The sequence below is a fragment of the Sesamum indicum genome, linkage group LG9, assembly GCF_026168435.1.
Source record: "Sesamum indicum cultivar Baizhima isolate 11 linkage group LG9, ASM2616843v1, whole genome shotgun sequence".
NCBI lineage: Eukaryota > Viridiplantae > Streptophyta > Magnoliopsida > Lamiales > Pedaliaceae > Sesamum > Sesamum indicum.
Genome location: NC_142665.1, coordinates 23,302,619 through 23,321,468, shown reverse-complemented (window position 1 = coordinate 23,321,468; position 18,850 = coordinate 23,302,619). Strand labels below are relative to the sequence as shown.

Genomic DNA, 18,850 nt, shown 5'->3' with positions numbered 1-18,850 from the left:
AAGTTTTTGCGCAGCACCCTCGGCCTGAAGTTGGCCTGGGGTGAATTATATTTTGATACAAGATAATTGATAGATAACATTTTATTACAATTCACATGAAATTGATTCGCACAACTGTGAATGTAAGAAAATTTTTTAAACCACGTGAATCTTGTATTATTTTCTTATTATCTATATAAATTTACAATCTATTGAAATAATTTTCTGAAACGTACCATCCACCAACATGCACAAAAAAGAGTAAGTTGGGAGTGGTTTACTTTTTCGGAAAAACTGATAAACTCTTGTTTTTTTTCTAAAAGAAAATATTAATACATCATAGTTTATAAACTCGTCTTCATTTTATAAGATATTTTAAAAGTTCAATAGTTCATCCAAGCACCGCCAAATTAAGTTCATGATGAGATTAGTTGTGGTTGCAGCAGTGGGTGGAGGTGAGATTTTCAAATTTCTTGAGGTGGGAGTGGAATTGTGAGGAGGACCACATGTACTGGTACAAAACCTGTGACCTAATAAACACAAACTAAAGTTCCAGGATGCCTGAATTTTAAGCATCCCATGATTAATTGTTCATACACACATTTTGAGATCGCATCTCATGCTTTGAATGACAACAATTGATTCGGGCAATCTTTTTCAAATCAAGCCATCACTATCACATGCTGCTAAGTGAGATCACTAACACTCAACAGACGCAACCAACGGTGGATCTGGGGAACTTTTCCTTAAGCAGAAAGTAGTGTGAAGCAAACTATTGGAGGATCAGTTTGAAACGACTACAAGGAAACATAGGTAATTACGTAAAGTCGCAGGACGGCCTAAAAATGTCAGCCATTTAATCTAAAAATTTAAATTGTTAAAGATGAGGGTTATTGAGTATTTAATATTTCCAACACTATCCAGACTTTCTATCCCCACCAAAAACCGACTCGAGAAATTCTGTCTGTTTGAGGTGACTCACGTCGCCCCACGATTTGATGCTCCATTCGTCCTCATCGGACAAGTGAAATACATTGATGGATGCATTCCTTACCTTACCGTGGCAGTTTTCAGATGGAGAAGCCCTTTTGTGAAGTGCTTCTATGGCAGCACCGTGTGATACTACAACCACTCTATCTCCTGGATTATTAGAACTGGAAATTAGCATGTATTACACGTCATTTTTCATGTAAATGCCAAATTAAGCAATTAATACCTCTGTGTTTCTTTGCGATCCTTTGCAAAGCCGATGTAGAACGATTGTATAGTTGATTAAAGCTCTCTCCACCACCCTACACATACATGTTGACAAATGTTATAACTTGCTTTCTCACTAGGCGAGATTGGGATTAGGCAACAGTACTATGTGTGCATGTGCGAGGGGGGGGGGGGGGGAGGGATTACAGGAATTTCCAGATCATCTTGGTCGGATTGTAATGCTTTGTAAGCCTCTGGATTAATTTTGGCTGCTTCAGGGAAAAGAACACCTTGAAGGGCTCCACAATGTCTTTCCCGCAAGTCAAGATCTTTAATAACCTGGGAACAATAATAGAGAACAACCAACTTGCAAGGTTATCGCTATACTGTTACGATCAGTCATATCAACAGTATTGATCATGCATGAACATGATTCAGGGTTGATTCTGCAGGGTTGAAAGATGTTTTCCATCACCAGCAGGTGTCTCCATACATAATAGAAATCTCTCATCAATGACAAAACATGCATTTAACTGTTTTAAGTAGGGCATTAAGATAAGAAATATCTAGGTAATGTAAAGTTTAAAAGAAAACATATTGATACATGTGATCCGCAGAAGATTTAGAGCCAAGAAAACGCCTCATTTAAGAATAATGGATTATCATTTGGATGGAACATAAAGCTATACAAATTTACAATTTCCTGATCCACTGAATAATCGTCTTCTCATTGCCTCTTATGCTCAAAGTCAGAAAAAAAACATACAATTATGTCGCACAGGTTGAACTGTATGGCCAGAACAGAGAAAAGAGATGAACTCAGACAGAAAAGAGGACTAACTAAGCAGATAATTTTGCATGAAATCATGGTGATAAATTACACAAGCAAACCGCTACTCCAGGAACCTACTTTCACCCGCTGGCTGCTGCTCTTCTTGCAGCAGCAGTAAGTGTAAATGCTGTTCGGTACATGTAAGCAGCAAAACATGGCAATGAGCCCAATTCAAACCCTTGCCAAACACATATATATTCCTTCTGTCAAAATGAGCAAGATACTTTCTGTAGTTTTTCCCAGCCAAATGATTGGCTACCAAACTAAGTGCTATTTATGCAACCCTTTACTTGAAGAGAAAAGGCCATACACATCCCAAAAACTCAACACATTAGTAATTAAAAGTTAAACGTTGATATTGGATTCAAACCTCAAGCACCCTACAGCTCTTTGCTATTATCTCGGCAGTGTCGAATGCTCGTTTTAAATCAGATGAATAGACTGCGGAGATCTTAGGCTCCCTTGAAAGACGGTCAGCCACCTTGACATAACAGATTTTTGTATCATATCAACGTATGAACAAACGAGTACAAACAGAGATTGCAAGAACCACGACTCACCGCAAACGCTTGCTGCCTCCCAATATCACTTAAGTTCACATCCAGCTGCCCCTGAAGAAAACAAACAGAATGCCCATACTACAAAAATTAGCAGATCATGTTTTATAGTTCATGCTGTAATGGTAATTTTCCAACAGAAAATCATTACATTAAATTTCTTAACAAGAATATCCACTTCCCAATAGTGGCCCTGCTGGCTGCAGTTCTTTTAGATTCTTGTTCTTTAACTTAATTTCCTTGTAACAGTATTTGTTAGTAAACATTTGAAGATCTTATTGCTGGTGGCTGGTTTAATAAAAAACCACAAATTCAAACTCCAAAGTCCAAAATTTATTTCTTGATTCCTTTTTTTGCTTTCATTTTCTTGGCTCCAACTCATGATAAGCCGCACCTAAGGAATTGACGTCGAGAAGTAAGGAAGAAAGTGAATACCTGGATTCTGCGATCAGCATTCCATTCCGTCTCGCCGTGGCGAATTACAACAATCTCTGCATATTTAGGGCCGATAGTCTCGATCAGTCCACCGTTCCCATATTGAGATGGTACAGAATCCCTGAAGAAAACGACACATCAGCAACTCTTATTTCCAGCCAGATTTCAACTGAAATTCGAATTCTTGATCCCTTTTTTTGCGGAACTGAAGCTATTGCAATCGTTTTACAGGGCCCATAAGACATTGCATCCTGGTTGTGCGGGCTGAAGGAATCCACTGCTTACTGAAATAAAGCATGTAATGAAACATCTATGTGGTGCATATGAATGTGTTTTTTCTACGAACCTTGAAGCGGCCATGGAAATGCGCAGGCACAAGCTGAGGCAGAGTGGCTTAGAGCTGTTCGGGCTTTCAGAGAGCTGCGGGTTTAGGCGACAGCAGTTTTGGAAGAGACGGAGACGGAGTCATCGTGTCATTGACTGCGGCCCGTAGGATTGTCAAAGTCAACCGTCCTTTTTTATTATAATTTTTGAGTGAATTAATCAATTATTATTATTATTATTATTAAGTTTAAGCGAATAATTTCATATGTAATTCCGGATGAGATGATCAGCAAGAAACTTTGGGTTAAGGATGTTTTTATCACAATGGTACCATATCAACTCATCTAGTATGTATTTCACTTTTAAATTACAATTTAATTTAATTATATATCTTGTTCTTTCTATAAAAAAATATCTATGAATTATATACCTTATGTTTGTTTTCGGTTTTGGGTCATCTCAGAGATGGCCCAAAACAGAAGCAATGTTTGTCATTGCTTGTTTTGCCATGTTTTTATCTTGTTTTTAAGTATTTTGTCTTGTTTCTAAGTATTTGATTTTTAAACACAAATATATTTTATTTTAACCACTTAATATTTTATACGTAATATTTTCTACATCATTGAAATAATTAAAAATTTTAAAAAATATAAAATAATATAATTATTCTACACGGTTAATTCATATATTACATTATTTGAATAATGTATTTAAATTTATCACCTCGAATAGAACAACTAACAAAAAATATTGTTAATCCATTATTAGAGTGCATTTAATTATTTTTAAAAGTGTATTTACATAAATTATTTTTTTCATTTCCATACATATATAATTAGGAAATAATATTTATTTTAATCCACTCACAACTAAATAAATTATATATATTTTTATACATATATATATATATATATAAATATATATAAAAAAGACATGATTTGACAATGAACAGTATTTTTTGTCTCCCCACTACCCAACATCAAACATAACATACTTATTTTATATTATCTTCAAAAACAAATCCAAACATACACACTATCTCTAACTTATTTTTATTTATCTTTGTTTTTCTCTCTCTATCTCCACAAAATACCAAAAACAAGTTAAAAACAAAACCAAACATAATGATATTAATTTGACACGACACTAGAGTAACATAGAAAACACCAGACCAAAATTTTGTAAATCATGGTACCACTACCATCTCATCAGTTTGTAAAAGTTGTAAGTGTAAAGTTCCAGGATGCCTGAATCTGAAGCATCTCAGGTTGTTCAAACACATTTTGTGAGATCAGATCTCTTGCATTGATAGACAACAATGTACGTGAACCATGCAACTCCTCAAGGTACATCAAGCCATGACGATCACATGCAAGTACAATTACGACATTCAGACGACACAACAAGAAATGAGTAAGGAGAACTCCTTAATTAGACTGTAGTAAAGCAAACTGTTGTAAATATAAGTTTTAGACTAGCACAGGAATACTTGGATCTTAACAAAGATATATGTGATTTCCTATAAGTGTTCATCCAGGGAGAAAATGGATCTTATTGAGTCTAAGTTACTGGCTTGTCATTCTGGTAGAAATAATTATACTTCTTTCAACAATTAACTATCCAGAATGTTTGTCCCCACCAAAACCCGACTCCAGAAATCCTGTCTGGTCGAGATGACTCACATCACCCCATGATTTAATGCTCCATTCGTTGTCAGACACATGAAACACATTTACAGAAGTATTAAGAACTCGTGCACTAGGCCCTCTATGCGGAGAAGCCTTTTTGTGAAGTGCTCTGATGGTACCGCCATGGGAGACTACAACGACTCTCTCTCCTGCATTAAAATGAAAATTGGATGAGATTTGTGAGTTGTATTCATGTTATATTAAGCAAACACTACCTCTGTGTTTGTTTGCGATCCTCTGCAGAGCCGATGTGCATCGTTCATACAGTTGACTAAAACTCTCCCCACCACCCTGCATATGTTATGGATTAGCTACAGATATGGAAACATCCCAGAAATAGATTTCACTCTAGAAGAGACTGACTTAAGTAACTACTGTCCAAGCACGCGGCGTGAGGCATAAGCACTGTAATGGTTTTTCTTGTATTTATGCAAACAAGAAATGGTGTATTGATTGCCACAGAACTCGTTGCTCAGATGGTCTGCCCATAAGTGACCTGCAAGCTGGGCCAGACTGAACAGGCAGCAAATTCGTGCTCATTTTGGATTTACTGACTTCAAATAACCATATATAGTGAATATAGCAGTAGAAACTTGGTTATAGCACAGCCACAGTAACATTCTTGTGATCCATAGTTTATTAAAGGATGCCACTAGCTAATTTCATGAGATTTCGAAAGATAAGTACAGGTAATATATCAGAAATACTTCTTGATGCAGCTTTATATATGCTGGCTTTTAGCAGTTACTATGTAAATAGGGACATAGACAGAGGCAACAAAATACTTTGCTCAGAGAGGGAGAGGGAACATACTGGAATTTCTTGATCCTTTTGGTTAGATACAAATGCTTTGTGAGCCTCTGGATTAACCTTGGCAGCCTCATGAAAGATAATGCCTTGAAGGTCCCCAAGATGTCTTTCCCGTAAGTCTGGGTCTTTAATCACCTGATGGAAACAACACAACATTCAGGATGAAACGCTACTAGTAACAATTGTCACATTTGGAGAAATACATGTGTGTTCACATGTAATGCTAGTCATGTTGAATAGGTCGAAGATGTTTTCCATTATCAAAAGGTGTGCCCTTTATGTAATAATGGATCTCTTGAACAAAAACATGCATCAAACCTTTTAATTATGGCATCTGAAAGTGCAACATCAGAGAGAGGGGAAAAAGAGAAAAACTCAGAAGCAAACATATGCAAAGTAGCATACAAAAGAATTAAAGCCAAAAAAATAAAAATAATAATAACGTAAGCCTGGTTAACATTTAGACAGATCATAGATGACGTTACAAAGTACTCCAGTTATTTTCTGCTGGAAAAATCAAACTCCTTCTGCCTCTTACATATTATCAGCAGAAGTATTAGAACCTGATTATATAATATAACCTAAAAAGGGAAACATGTTGAGATAAAAGACAGAACAGAGAGATCAAACTTGGATAGAAAGGATATCAAAGCCTCAATGAGAAAATTTGGAAAAGAAAAGGTGAGAAAATAACTACGTAAGACGCTCTTTACATGGGATCTGGTTTGCCAGCAACAATCCAAGTTGAGCAGTGAAATTTTGACAGTATGAGAGACTCAAATGGGAAATTATGGCAATGAGCTCCAAAATTCAAGTTCTTGTCTATAAATATTCGTAAATGCTGTAAATATTAACAAGTAAAATATGTTTGACTTTTCCAGGCTAATGAATGGCTGTCGAAACAAGTGGTTGATTATCTACCCTTCAGTTAAAAAAGATAAAAGTGATGGATTTCAGCTAAAGTTGATCCTTATATCATACCTCAAGTACCCCACAGCTTTTTGCTATTATCTTAGCAGTGTCAAATGCTCGCTTTAAGTCTGATGAATATACTGCAGAAATTTTAGGCTCCCTTGAAAGCCGGTCAGCCACCTTGAGCAAGAAATAACAAATTCTAAAGCATACCATGCCAAAAACCATCAAGATACCAGAAAGTTCAAGAATCATGACATACCGCAGCTGCTTGCTGTCTCCCAACATCATTCAAGTTTACATCTAGGTGCCCCTAATCAAAACAAAGACAATATCAGTGAAACAATTATCCACTAATAGTCATTTACTGCTTATGTGCCATGGAAAAATTACATAGAAGTGGTACAAACAGGTTATTTATATTTCATAACAAGAACATGCATTCCCGCACGTCTGGAAAACTAAATGATGCTTGAATTTGGATAGAAGTATCATCAAGCGAAATACAAACTCTCTCTCTCTCTCTCTCTAAAAATATTTTCTATTTTCAAATGAATCCCAGGAATAAATATTGCCAAACATTTGAAAACCCTGAGGCTGGTGTAAAGCATGGTAATGAGTTCTAATTCAAATTTAACAATAGGAATAATCTTAACGAAACTGCAGCTTCATTTTTCGTGCGTACAGACGCAGAAAATCAACAAAGAAATGAAGGCAATAAGACCTGGATTCTGCGATCAGCATTCCATTCCGTTTCACCGTGACGAATCACAATAATCTCCGCGTAGTTCCGTCCAACAGTTTCAATCGTTCCACCATTTTCATCACACTCAGATTGAGGTAAAACAGAAGCCCTGAAAGACATCGAACGTCAAGCAGTCTTAATCCGGCCAAACTATCAACTGAAATCCAAATTCTCGATTTCCAATTTTCTGGGACTCGAGCTATTCCAATCGAACCAAAGACAAAATCTAGGGCCGGAAAGAAAAATGCATTCTTGGGTACTTGCCAGTATAATTGTCAGAGATATATACAAGCAACTATTGACCATTGAAACTGAAGAAATCACCATTTACGCAAAACAAAAGAAAGCGTGAATTCGGACCTGGTGTCGGAGTCAGCCATGAAATCGAGGAGGATCAAGCTAAGGCAGACTGGCTGAAAGATTTTCTGGCTCTTGAAGAGCAGCGAGTTGAAGTGACGGCGATTAATGGGCAATGGCGGAGAAGGGGAGGAATGGCGCTGAGGCGGAGATTTTACGCTAGTGAGGCCTACTGAGCTCATGGCATGCGAATCGAGCTCTTCTCGGGCCTGTTTCCAGTTCAGTTGTTTTACATTTACGGGCCGGCCGGGCCATTACGGAAACCCGGTTTTGGAACTTCAATCCCATGTTTATTATTCTTTTGTTTATTTAAATATAATTACTAATTACGCATCATTAAATTGTTAGATATAAATAACTCGAATTACTATACTTTCCTCATATAAAATTTGTTACAATTACATATAAATTCTTTGAAATTTGAAAAATTATATCTAATACTGTTAAAATTTGCTTCTATCTAATAAATAAATTTCTTTATTAAACAAAATTCACCGCATTTGATAATAATAACAAAAAAATTGAGAAAAAAATTCATATGTACCTCTATACATATTCACTCGTTAATACATGTGATGACGTATATTTTCATCGTTATAAGGATAGATAATGAAATAGTGAAAATTTAGATGGATGGATGAAATTTTAATAAATAAAATAAATATTAAAATTAACATATCAAAATAATTGAGACACCAATTTACGACTGATGAATTATATATTTAGTATTGATTCCAAACTGCACCAAACACAATAAATATGTTGTAGTATGAAAATTCAAGATCATGATAATAATCTAATTTTACATTAATTTTATTATGTCTGATTCAGTACAAGATTAATTATTTTGATCAATCAATTAATTATAAATTAACATTTAAATTATTGTCCATTCTATTATAAGTATTTATTTTTTCATTTTAATATATTTATATATTTGTACACAGACTATGAGTGTGTCTTGTCGCTCACGCTGATAGTAAGGAAATTAGAACATGAAAAAAGGAAAATGATGAAAGTTGAATAAGGTTATGGCAGGTGCATTTTTCTGGTCTTGTGGACACGCTTTTGGTGTTACGTTCTCCACCCAAGCAAGAGAAAACGCGTTTCTTGACTTAAATGAATGATGATCTGCCCCTCCAGACCTTGGAACACTCTCTCCATTTAGTTTCTATGAAAATGAAATATTACATCATTATTAATAAATTTAAAAAAAAAAACACATCAATTCGATCAATAAATTGATATTATTGTAATTTATACTGAATGAGACAAATACACATTATAATAAACACACTCTCCATCTTAAGAGCAAGAACAAAATTGTACTTATTTGTGTGGAAAAAAAAAAAAAACAATACTCATTACATTATTATTCTTTTTCATCTAACGTCTAAGTACACATTAAAAAATTATTATTTTTGTTGCACTTAAACTTATTCGATCGTATTTTTTCTCATTGAGACGAGATATAAGATTGAACATTGTAAATTTGAAAGAAAATCTACCGTATAGATCTAATATTATAAGATCAAAATCGAACTTGTTTGAATATTTACATGACAAACAGTCTAAATCTTGATATCTGTAGGTACAAATATTCAAGGTGTAATGTTGAAATAGGCATGTATGTAATTTTTTCTTGGTTGTACCTTAGAATTCTAAGTTGTACAAAGCACACCTTTTTATATATATATATATATAAAAGTAAAAATGATAAATTATTATTTTTTTGAATAAATCAGTTATAATTAATTTTTAGAATCACAAAGCATACCTTTTCTAATATATATATTTTAAAGCAAAAATGATGAATTATTATTCTTTTTAAATAAATTAATTATAATTATTAATATTAAATATTTATATTTAATAATTATCAATAATTATATACTATTCAGCATATCAAATAATTAATATATAATATATAAACAATATAAAAATAGAATAACATCAATAAATTTTGAAACCAAAGACATTAGAACACGCGCCTTCTCACTGTTGTTGGAAGGAAAGCTTCTGTAGATTGGAGTTGAGACTATTCCGATTTGGTAGCGCAGACTTTCTCTTTCCGGAATTGACTCTATATATTAATCGGTCAACTCAGTTAGGCCCAATTCACATTGCAGACCATTATTGAACAAACCGAAGCTTCTGTCCGACTGCCAATGGTCAACAATTGTGATTTTAAGTCAATGCAATTTATGATTATTATTATTATTTTTTGGCTAATTTGGTTGATAACTAATTTTCGTCTCCTTCTTCTTTAATGCAAAGTTGTTGGTATAGGAATTTTGACTAGTAAAATAATGCACATAGAACGAACAAACATAAGCCTAAAAGAATTCAAGATTTTAATTCTATATATGTTTGATTCTAAGAGCACACGGGGTTAGAAAAAAAGATGATTAAAGTGGCCTTTCCTGATGTTTAATTTAATTACATATTAGCCCCCCAACATTTAGAAAATTACAATTAGGATCTCATCATTTGTTATTCCATAGTATTTCCTTTCTTTCTTTCTTTTATTTTTTCCCCACCAAAATACTTATACAAACTGGAGAGTAAGTAAGAAGGATGACATTGCATGAATTATTATTAATCTCACAAGTTTTTTTGGGATAAAATTGCACCAGTGTGTGTGTATATATATATTTGAAAATTAACAAAAAAATAAAAAAATATAATTTAGCATCCATATTTTTATATTAGTAACTAGAGATAAAACAGACACAAAGCCATCTTATGTGTCTAACATAAAACAACTTTTGCCGTTCAAAATTCACAGAAATGAAGTTCTATCACTAAATTTGCAATTTTTTTTTAATAATTTTGATATAAAAAAAAAACAAAAATCCCATAAATAATGGAGCCAGAAAAGCACGCTCTCATTCTTTATGGACTAAACAAACAATTTATTCACCAAAGATTAACAAATTTTGCCCTTGCACTCAACAAAATAAACTTATGGAACTAACTTTGCGAACCCTTTAATAATTTTGAGATGAAAAAAACCAATCATAAAACATGGGACAAAAATGCAACCAAAAAAGCAATGTAGCCTCTTTTCTACATTCTGGTCCTGAGAAAGCCATCTTAAACTCTTATCCCTACACATTATTTTATCAGTAAAGCAGCGACCAAGATTACGACATGACATGTTTAGTTTCACAAATTAGACAATATTGACAGTTGCGGTCTACAGGAGACGACAAGGAACATGAAAATTCACCCGTGAACTCATCAACACCTTACTGCTCAGCAGGAAACTTCAAAGAAAAAGTATAAAAAATTACTGATCTGACGACTAGTACAGTACTGCCCTAAAACAGTTGCTATAAACTGAGTCGGCATTCACCTTTCTGGGTCGTCAGAAATCTCATCAATTCTTGCAAAGTATCATCATACTGTAGAGGTGAAATGGAGAAAAGGGCTCTGTTTCTTGCTCTGAATTTGCTTACAGCTCTCCAGTTCCTACTATTTCCAGCACTTTCTAATGCTCAAACCAAGGGAAGAATGGTGACGGTGTTGAGTATTGATGGAGGTGGCATAAGAGGGATAATCCCCGGCACGATTCTAGCCCACCTTGAGTCCAAACTCCAGGTAATTATAAGCGCCATGTTTCCACTTGTGATCAGTATCTTTCGTCAGTTTTTAGTGTCTGATTCTCGTTAACTTTTGTCAGGAACTAGACGGCCCGAATGCAAGAATTGCAGATTACTTTGATGTGATAGCAGGAACAAGCACAGGCGGTCTGATTACCGCTATGCTCTCTGCTCCTGGTAAAGATAATCGTCCTGTTTTTGCTGCAAGTAACATTACTAACTTCTACTTGGAGCACTGCCCCAATATCTTCCCAGAGAGCAGGTAATAAGTTTGTAAACTGACAATGTTGTTTTGCTCATTTATTTCTGAAATCCTTTGCTGAATTATGAAGAACTGATTGCAAACATCGCATGTTGGTAACAGACGAAACAACTTTGTGGGCACGATTACGAATTTGGTTGCCGGGCCAAAGTATGACGGGAAGTACCTGAAATCACTGGTTCAGGAGCTATTAGGCAGTGTGAAAGTGAGCCAGACTTTGACAAATGTGGTGATTCCAACGTTTGATCTCAAGCGGCTTCAACCTATTATCTTCACAACCAAAGATGTACGTATTGATCATGATTATCAATCTTTTATTAGTGGGAATAGACAATCTTGATGATTCTGTTTGAATTTCGAACAGGGAAAGGCAAATGTTTCCAAGAATGCTCTGCTATCAGATGTCTGCCTGGGCACCTCTGCTGCTCCAACTTATCTCCCACCTCACTACTTTGAAACTCAAGATTCGGATGGGAAAAGGCGATCTTTTGATCTTGTTGATGGAGGGGTTGCCGCCAACAATCCTGTGAGTAGCTTGTTACGATCAATCTGGACCTACGCTTACATCTCGTACTGCACTATTGTTTATACGTACTACGTGTATAAAACTTTATACATGCAAGCATGAAATTATATACAATTATATCAGTGCAGTTATACCAATTTATATTAGAAGATTCAGACTGATATTAGAACCCTCCAAAGATTGTTATGTTGTTTATAGGAGAAAAGAATCTGATTTGAGTCTTGATTGTGTTATGACAGACTCTAATGGCCATAACACACATTTCCAAAGAAATACTGCTGGGCAAATTTGAACTAGTCGACATGCAACCGATGGACAGCAACAGGATGCTGGTGCTGTCGTTGGGCACCGGCTTAGCCCAACTGGAAGAGAAATATAACGCGGGGGACGCTGCCAAATGGGGCTTGCTCGGCTGGGTATACAACAACGGAGCCACACCGTTGCTCGATATTTATGGGGATGCTAGCTCCGACATGGTCGATATTCATGTCTCCACCCTTTTCCAGTCCCTCCGCAACGAACAAAACTACCTTCGTATTCAGGTAAACCAACCCAGATTTTTTGAATACAGTTCATCTCGTATTTTATTTAACATATAAGCATTATTTACATATTTAAGGAAATATTTTATTCACGAGACAGATAAATATTAAATGAAATAGGAGGTGCAACATTTACGACCAGAAATATTCTACATTCTAAAATATTTTATTCGTTTTGGGGCATTTGGATGAAATAAAGGAGGACAGGTTGGCTGGGGATGCATCATCTCTTGATATTTCAACTATCAAGAATATGCAGACGCTTGTGCAGATAGGGGAGAGCCTGCTGAAGAAGCCGGTTTCGAGGGTGAACCTGGAGACGGGCAGGCCGGAGCCAGTTCACGGAGAGGGAACCAATGAACAAGCTCTGGCCCGGTTTGCCAAGCTTCTCTCTGATGAAAGGAAACTCCGGGTAGGAAGTTAGAAGTATACATACATCACACACTGGAGGAGTTTGCCTGCACCTGCTACCATATTTTCACATCATTGCAATATTTTTTGGTTTAATTAATAAATTTGTGGAGAATAATGATTCAAGATAGGAACTCAACTTATATATATGTAATGACTAAGAATAACTTATTCATTCAGCTACTATTGTAACGTTTGTTTGATAATGTCGGGATTTAATCCCCAATTGTTCGGGATTTTAACAATAATCTTGTACCATTCTACAGTCGCCGGCCTACCACCTTTGCCCCCTGGTGTCCAACTTAGGTGTGGATAGATACGAGCACAACATGATGACTTAGATACAGGATACTATGTTTATCTACAAAATTGTTGGTGGTTGTTTTCTTTATCAAATATATAAAGAAGCATTTGAAATATATGAGATACCTTACTTGAAGTATTTATGATTTTATTTTGTTTCCCTTTAAATTGTGAATGCAATATCTAATATATAGTAACAAATAAGTTTTTGGAGTGTCGCGGATTATAACCATCCACATTGAAGGCTGAGGATGTTAGAAGCAACCAAATAGTCCTAATCGAAGAGAATGGGGCGCATAACGTTCAAATATAAATGAGAATAATTGTCATGTCGTGCACAAGGGACCATTTATCTGAACTTTTAATAATTGAAGTCCGAAGAGGGGAGAGTTTGGTTGTTTCTCGTGGGTCATTTTCTTTTCTTTTCTTTTTCCTGCCACCCTTCAACTTTCAGGTTTCCACTATCATATGCAGTTAAAAAAATTATCACCATGTTTGGTTTCATTTTTAGATAATCTTCAAAATAAGATAAAACACATTTTATGTTTGTCTGTTTATCTTCACATCTTGTTTATGTATTTTTTAATTTTTGAACTTTTTATATATAATAGATATATACACACATATATATAAATATAATATAAAAAAAATATGATTTGACAATTATAAGTTATTTTTGTCTTCAAAAAATACAACATTAAACATACAATATTTATATATATTTATATATAAAAAATATATAAAAGAGACATGATCTGACAATGAACAGTGACTTTTGTCTCCCGAATTCCAACAACAGACATGCACCACGTATTTTAAAATATTTTAAATTACCTCTAAAAATAAATCCAAATATACACTCTATCTTCAACACACACTTATTTATCTCTATTTTTCTCTCTCTATCTCCAAAATACAAAACAAAACACTCCAGAAACAAAACTGAACATAATGTTTATTTTTTATTTAATTTTTATTTTCCCCTCCTTTTTGTCGGGTTCTTTAATACAATTTTATAAAACTATTTAATAAATTAATTATTATTGCACACGCGTTGGATATGTTTATAAAACAAAATAAATTATTTTTGTCAGGTTCTTACAACCGTTATTCTTGCATTCATGTCTGAGGTCAGCTTTGAAAGGAATTAATATCTAATTTTGGTACAGAGGCAGTTAAGCGCAGATTGCTCATCACAGTCAGAAATAAACGACTCAAACACGAACTACATTGGTTGTTGTACATCAATACAACACAACACTTTACTATAAACACACACAAAGATCACCAGAATTTTTACATTTTGTTTATCAAACACAACAACGTAAGAAACTACTGTAAAATTCACACACACATCTCGTAAAACAGCACCAGCATCCCATAAAAGTTCGAAATCTGAAACATTAAAGTTAACACCTGCAGTCTGTAAATAGAGTGGTCGTTGATAGATTCGTGTTGCGATTGGTGTTGTACCTCACATCGTCCAACTGTTGAGAAAAAATGGTCAAAAGGGCTGTCTTTCTTGCTCTGGATTTGCTTGCAGCTCTCCAGTTTCTACTATTGCCGATGCTTTCTAATGCTCAAATAAAGGGAAGAATGGCGACGGTGTTGAGTATTGATGGAGGCGGCATAAGAGGGATCATCCCTGGAACAGTTCTAGCCCACCTTGAATCCAAACTCCAGGTAATCAACCGCATTCTACACGTTTCTTGGCTGTCTGATGTCAGTTGCTTTGTCAGTTTCTGATGTCTGATTCGTGACAGGAAATAGATGGTCCGAATGCAAGAATTGCAGATTATTTTGATCTAATTGCGGGAACTAGCACAGGCGGTCTGCTTACCGCTATGCTGGCTGCTCCCGGTAATGATAATCGGCCACTGTATGCTGCCAAAAATCTCACTAGGTTCTATTTCGAGCACTGTCCCAAAATCTTCCCAGCGAGTCGGTGAGTTTAAACTAATGATTTCGTTTGTCCTCATCCTTTTGTTGAACGAGCAAGCACTGATCACAAATGTTGTATCTTCATCAGCCGAAACAACTTTGTGAACATCATTGCGAATTTGCTTGGCGGCCCAAAGTATGATGGGAAGTACCTGAAATCATTGATTCGGAAACTGCTAGGCAATGTGACAGTGAGCCAGACGTTGACGAATGTAGTGATCCCCACATTTGATCTCAAGCACCTGCAACCTATTATCTTCACCACCAAAGAGGTAAAATCCATTGAACACAACACATATTATAATACTCAAATCATGATCATCTTTTCAACTGCATATTTGTTGTTACATATACTTATAAACTTGTGTGAAACCTGGAACAGGGAAAGGCAGATGTTTCCAAGAATGCTCTAATGTCAGACATCTGCCTGGGGACCTCTGCTGCTCCTACTTATCTCCCGCCTCACTTTTTTGAGACCAAAGACGCAAAGGGAAAAAGGCGAACCTTTGATCTCATCGATGGAGGGGTTGCTGCAAACAATCCAGTGAGTGGCCTGTTACGTGTCATCATGCGTACGGGACATGAAATCCAAACTAGTTTTCTTGTCTCTTATTTCATTGTAGAATAGCACACCGAACTGACCAATTGAATTTTTCCAGACCTTAATGGCCATTGTACAGATTTCCAGAGAAATCTTGGGGGGGAACTTTGAACTAATGAACATGCAGCCGATGGACAGCAGCAGGATGCTGGTGCTGTCATTAGGCACCGGCACGCCCAAACATGAAGAGAAGTATAATGCAAGAGAAGCGACCAACTGGGGCTTGCTCAGCTGGCTATACTACAAGGGATCCACCCCACTGATCGATATTTATGGAGACGCTAGTTCTGACATAGTCGATATCCATGTCTCGACCTTTTTCCAGTCCTTTGGCAACGAAAAGAATTACCTTCGTATTGAGGTATACAGAAGAAGAATCAAGAATCATGATCATGTCACGAATTTATGCCATCTTTTCGAATAACTTTTTTTGTTTTGAAAATGTAGGAGGATATGTTGTCTGGGGAGGCAGCATCTGTTGATATCTCAACCACACAGAATATGCAGAGACTTGCCAATATAGGTAAATTGCTGCTGAAGAAACAGGTTTGTCGAGTGAATTTGGATACGGGCAGGCAGGAGCCGGTTAAAGGGGTAGGCACAAACGAGCAAGCTTTGGCCCGCTTTGCAAAGCTGCTAGCCCATGAGAAGAAGTCCCGGAAGAAAGTTGTTCCACATAATTAACATCCACTTAATTTGATTCTTAATGTATTTCATTCAACACCTATACTACATAATAAAGTCAGAGTGCGGGAAAAAAAATGAATTTTGTTTGTCACGGGAGAGAATAATATATTTTTGTAGAATTATTTGGTATGGTCGAAATGAAAGTACGTTTTGAATATTTTTCCGAGTTTAATATGAAAAAAATAAAATAAAAGGGAAAAATTTAATTTTTATAATTATATCGATTAACAATATCTCCTTATTTAGCACTAGGAAACCAACGATTCAATATTAGAAATATATCAATAGAAGTATGCACAAAGCAAGAACAAGAACGAAATATTTTAGTAGGAGAAGGAAAAATGTTGGAGGGGAATTTTTTGTGTTTCTAATTTATATATTCACTTTTCCATCCAATGGACAGAAACAAATTGGAGTTCTAAAACAAATTTATATGCATTCACTTTTACTTTCCCATTCTAACCAAATACGAAACTTTTTCTTAGATATTCTATTTTTAGTTTCGTTTTTCTTTTACATCTATTTTCCGCACTAGAATTCAGTAATATTGCAAGATACCTCCCAAAAATTAATATGATGGGTATTTTGATCTATGCAGTAATAGTTCCAAGTTGTTATTTTACCAAACACTGTATTCCCACTTTTTAAGTTTTCTCAATCAATTTTCAATAATGGAATGTTTGGAGAAGACGGTACAAATGCATTTCATCTAAAGGGAACAACTCCCATGTTCTTCATGTCTTACCCAATATGCATTTTCAACCAAAATTAGGTTATCAATTAGGCCATAAAAGACGAACCAAAATGGAAATGTCTATTGAAAGTCGGATGCCACAACTTTTTTCCAAAGCAAAAATACGAAACAAAGACAATTCAACAAAATTGGTTGAAATAATATTATAACCTTGTCTAATTTCACTTGAATATTTTTCTGAATTTAATATTTTACAATACGATAGTCAATAAAATCATATTGAGCATGATACTTTTTATGATATGATTACTCTCTATAAATCAATTACCAATGCGTACGTATACAGTACATATACGTATGATGCATATATATTTAGAACATGTTTAGTAGATACGCTACTAAAAGTGATACTAGGGCTGTTTAATAGGACTAAACATGCATTTTGTGCTTATTCTCGCATATAGAAAAATATGTTACACAGTCATGTCTCGTGCCATACACTCCATATAAAAACTTAAAAGATCACAAATACGACAACACAAGCATGGTACAGAAAATTTTAAGAGCTATATTAGCATATCATTTTTATTCCATGTATGCAATTAAATAAACATGCAATTTCTTTCTTGATTTTCATGTCCTCTCAACAGAATTTGCAGAGACCTCTAACCATGTCCAAAATCCTGGATACCTGTCTCCACAATAACAAAAACCTGGATTATCATAGGATTCTCCTACTACTCAAAGCTCCTCTTTAGAACTTTGCATGTGTTTTTTTGCATGGAACATGGGTGCTTCATCAGATGCTTTCCGTACATCATTTTTCTTCCCTCTTCTTATAAACTATTGGTGCTGACTATTGGCTATTGATAATCACAGTTACACACTAGAAATTAGATTGGTGTGGCAGTACATGGTGGATATTTTAATAAATCTATGAACTTTTGGCGCTAGACTGTCACAAGCTTGTACTAAAGAAAACAAGAGAACAGAGTTGGGAACACAGTCTGCCGTATGATTAGCATAAAGAATGATTGATGGACCGAACATTTATAATAACAAAGCTTAAAGGACATTAAAGAATTCAAATGACAGGTTATTCAGAAAATGACCGACACATGTTCTCATCAAGAGTAAATTTGTGGAACAAGAAACTAAATGCAGTCACAAGTGAAGAAACTATAAATCAGATGCAAGAATTGAGCTCAGCACACAGTTCGGGAAGCAAATGGGGATCAACGATGATATCGTAGGTAGCCCGGCATTAAAAATGAGAGGCTCAGAAGCCAATAGCAGCTACTTATTGACAGTGAAAATAGCAGAACTGGAAAAGATGAAAGAAGATCTCAGACAGGCTAAAGATGATGCCATGCAATCATGGCTAGACTCTCGACCCCTCATCGATGAGCTTGAAAAGATGCAGGCCGAGTTAGCAAGTGCAA

General features: G+C 35.3%; 4 protein-coding genes across 6 annotated transcripts; 2 read left to right on the top strand and 2 right to left on the bottom strand.

Moving 5' to 3' along the window:
* Positions 1-608: 608 nt before the first annotated feature.
* LOC105177668 (Phosphoglycerate mutase family protein) lies at positions 609-3,506 on the bottom strand. 2 transcript variants are annotated; one of them, XM_088884523.1, is made up of 7 exons: positions 3,347-3,506; positions 3,001-3,121; positions 2,569-2,646; positions 2,379-2,489; positions 1,384-1,515; positions 1,196-1,271; positions 609-1,119 (listed from the first exon to the last, which is right to left on the bottom strand). In XM_088884523.1, exons 1-7 carry the CDS (start codon positions 3,358-3,360, stop codon positions 896-898), a joined length of 756 nt encoding a protein of 251 aa, XP_088740649.1. In that variant the 5' UTR covers positions 3,361-3,506; the 3' UTR covers positions 609-895. The 2 variants fall into 2 exon arrangements, with proteins under 2 accessions (XP_088740649.1, XP_011099194.1); XM_011100892.3 differs by having other exon boundaries at positions 2,569-2,619.
* A 1,228-nt stretch (positions 3,507-4,734) lies between these two features.
* On the bottom strand, positions 4,735-8,079 carry LOC105177669 (phosphoglycerate mutase-like protein 4). The gene is made up of 7 exons (XM_011100894.3): positions 7,840-8,079; positions 7,459-7,588; positions 6,997-7,047; positions 6,804-6,914; positions 5,826-5,957; positions 5,228-5,303; positions 4,735-5,161 (listed from the first exon to the last, which is right to left on the bottom strand). Exons 1-7 carry the CDS (start codon positions 8,016-8,018, stop codon positions 4,941-4,943), a joined length of 900 nt encoding a protein of 299 aa, XP_011099196.1. The 5' UTR covers positions 8,019-8,079; the 3' UTR covers positions 4,735-4,940.
* Positions 8,080-11,146: 3,067 nt separating this feature from the next.
* Positions 11,147-13,624, top strand: LOC105177670 (patatin-like protein 3). 2 transcript variants are annotated; one of them, XM_011100895.3, is made up of 7 exons: positions 11,147-11,439; positions 11,522-11,703; positions 11,806-11,989; positions 12,068-12,229; positions 12,469-12,771; positions 12,971-13,183; positions 13,449-13,624. In XM_011100895.3, exons 1-7 carry the CDS (start codon positions 11,257-11,259, stop codon positions 13,521-13,523), a joined length of 1,302 nt encoding a protein of 433 aa, XP_011099197.1. In that variant the 5' UTR covers positions 11,147-11,256; the 3' UTR covers positions 13,524-13,624. The 2 variants fall into 2 exon arrangements, with proteins under 2 accessions (XP_011099197.1, XP_088740477.1); XM_088884351.1 differs by having other exon boundaries at positions 11,150-11,439; positions 12,971-13,624.
* A 1,088-nt stretch (positions 13,625-14,712) lies between these two features.
* On the top strand, positions 14,713-16,856 carry LOC105177671 (patatin-like protein 2). The gene is made up of 6 exons (XM_011100896.3): positions 14,713-15,168; positions 15,249-15,430; positions 15,515-15,698; positions 15,809-15,970; positions 16,086-16,388; positions 16,475-16,856. Exons 1-6 carry the CDS (start codon positions 14,986-14,988, stop codon positions 16,709-16,711), a joined length of 1,251 nt encoding a protein of 416 aa, XP_011099198.1. The 5' UTR covers positions 14,713-14,985; the 3' UTR covers positions 16,712-16,856.
* The last annotated feature ends 1,994 nt before the right edge of the window (positions 16,857-18,850 follow it).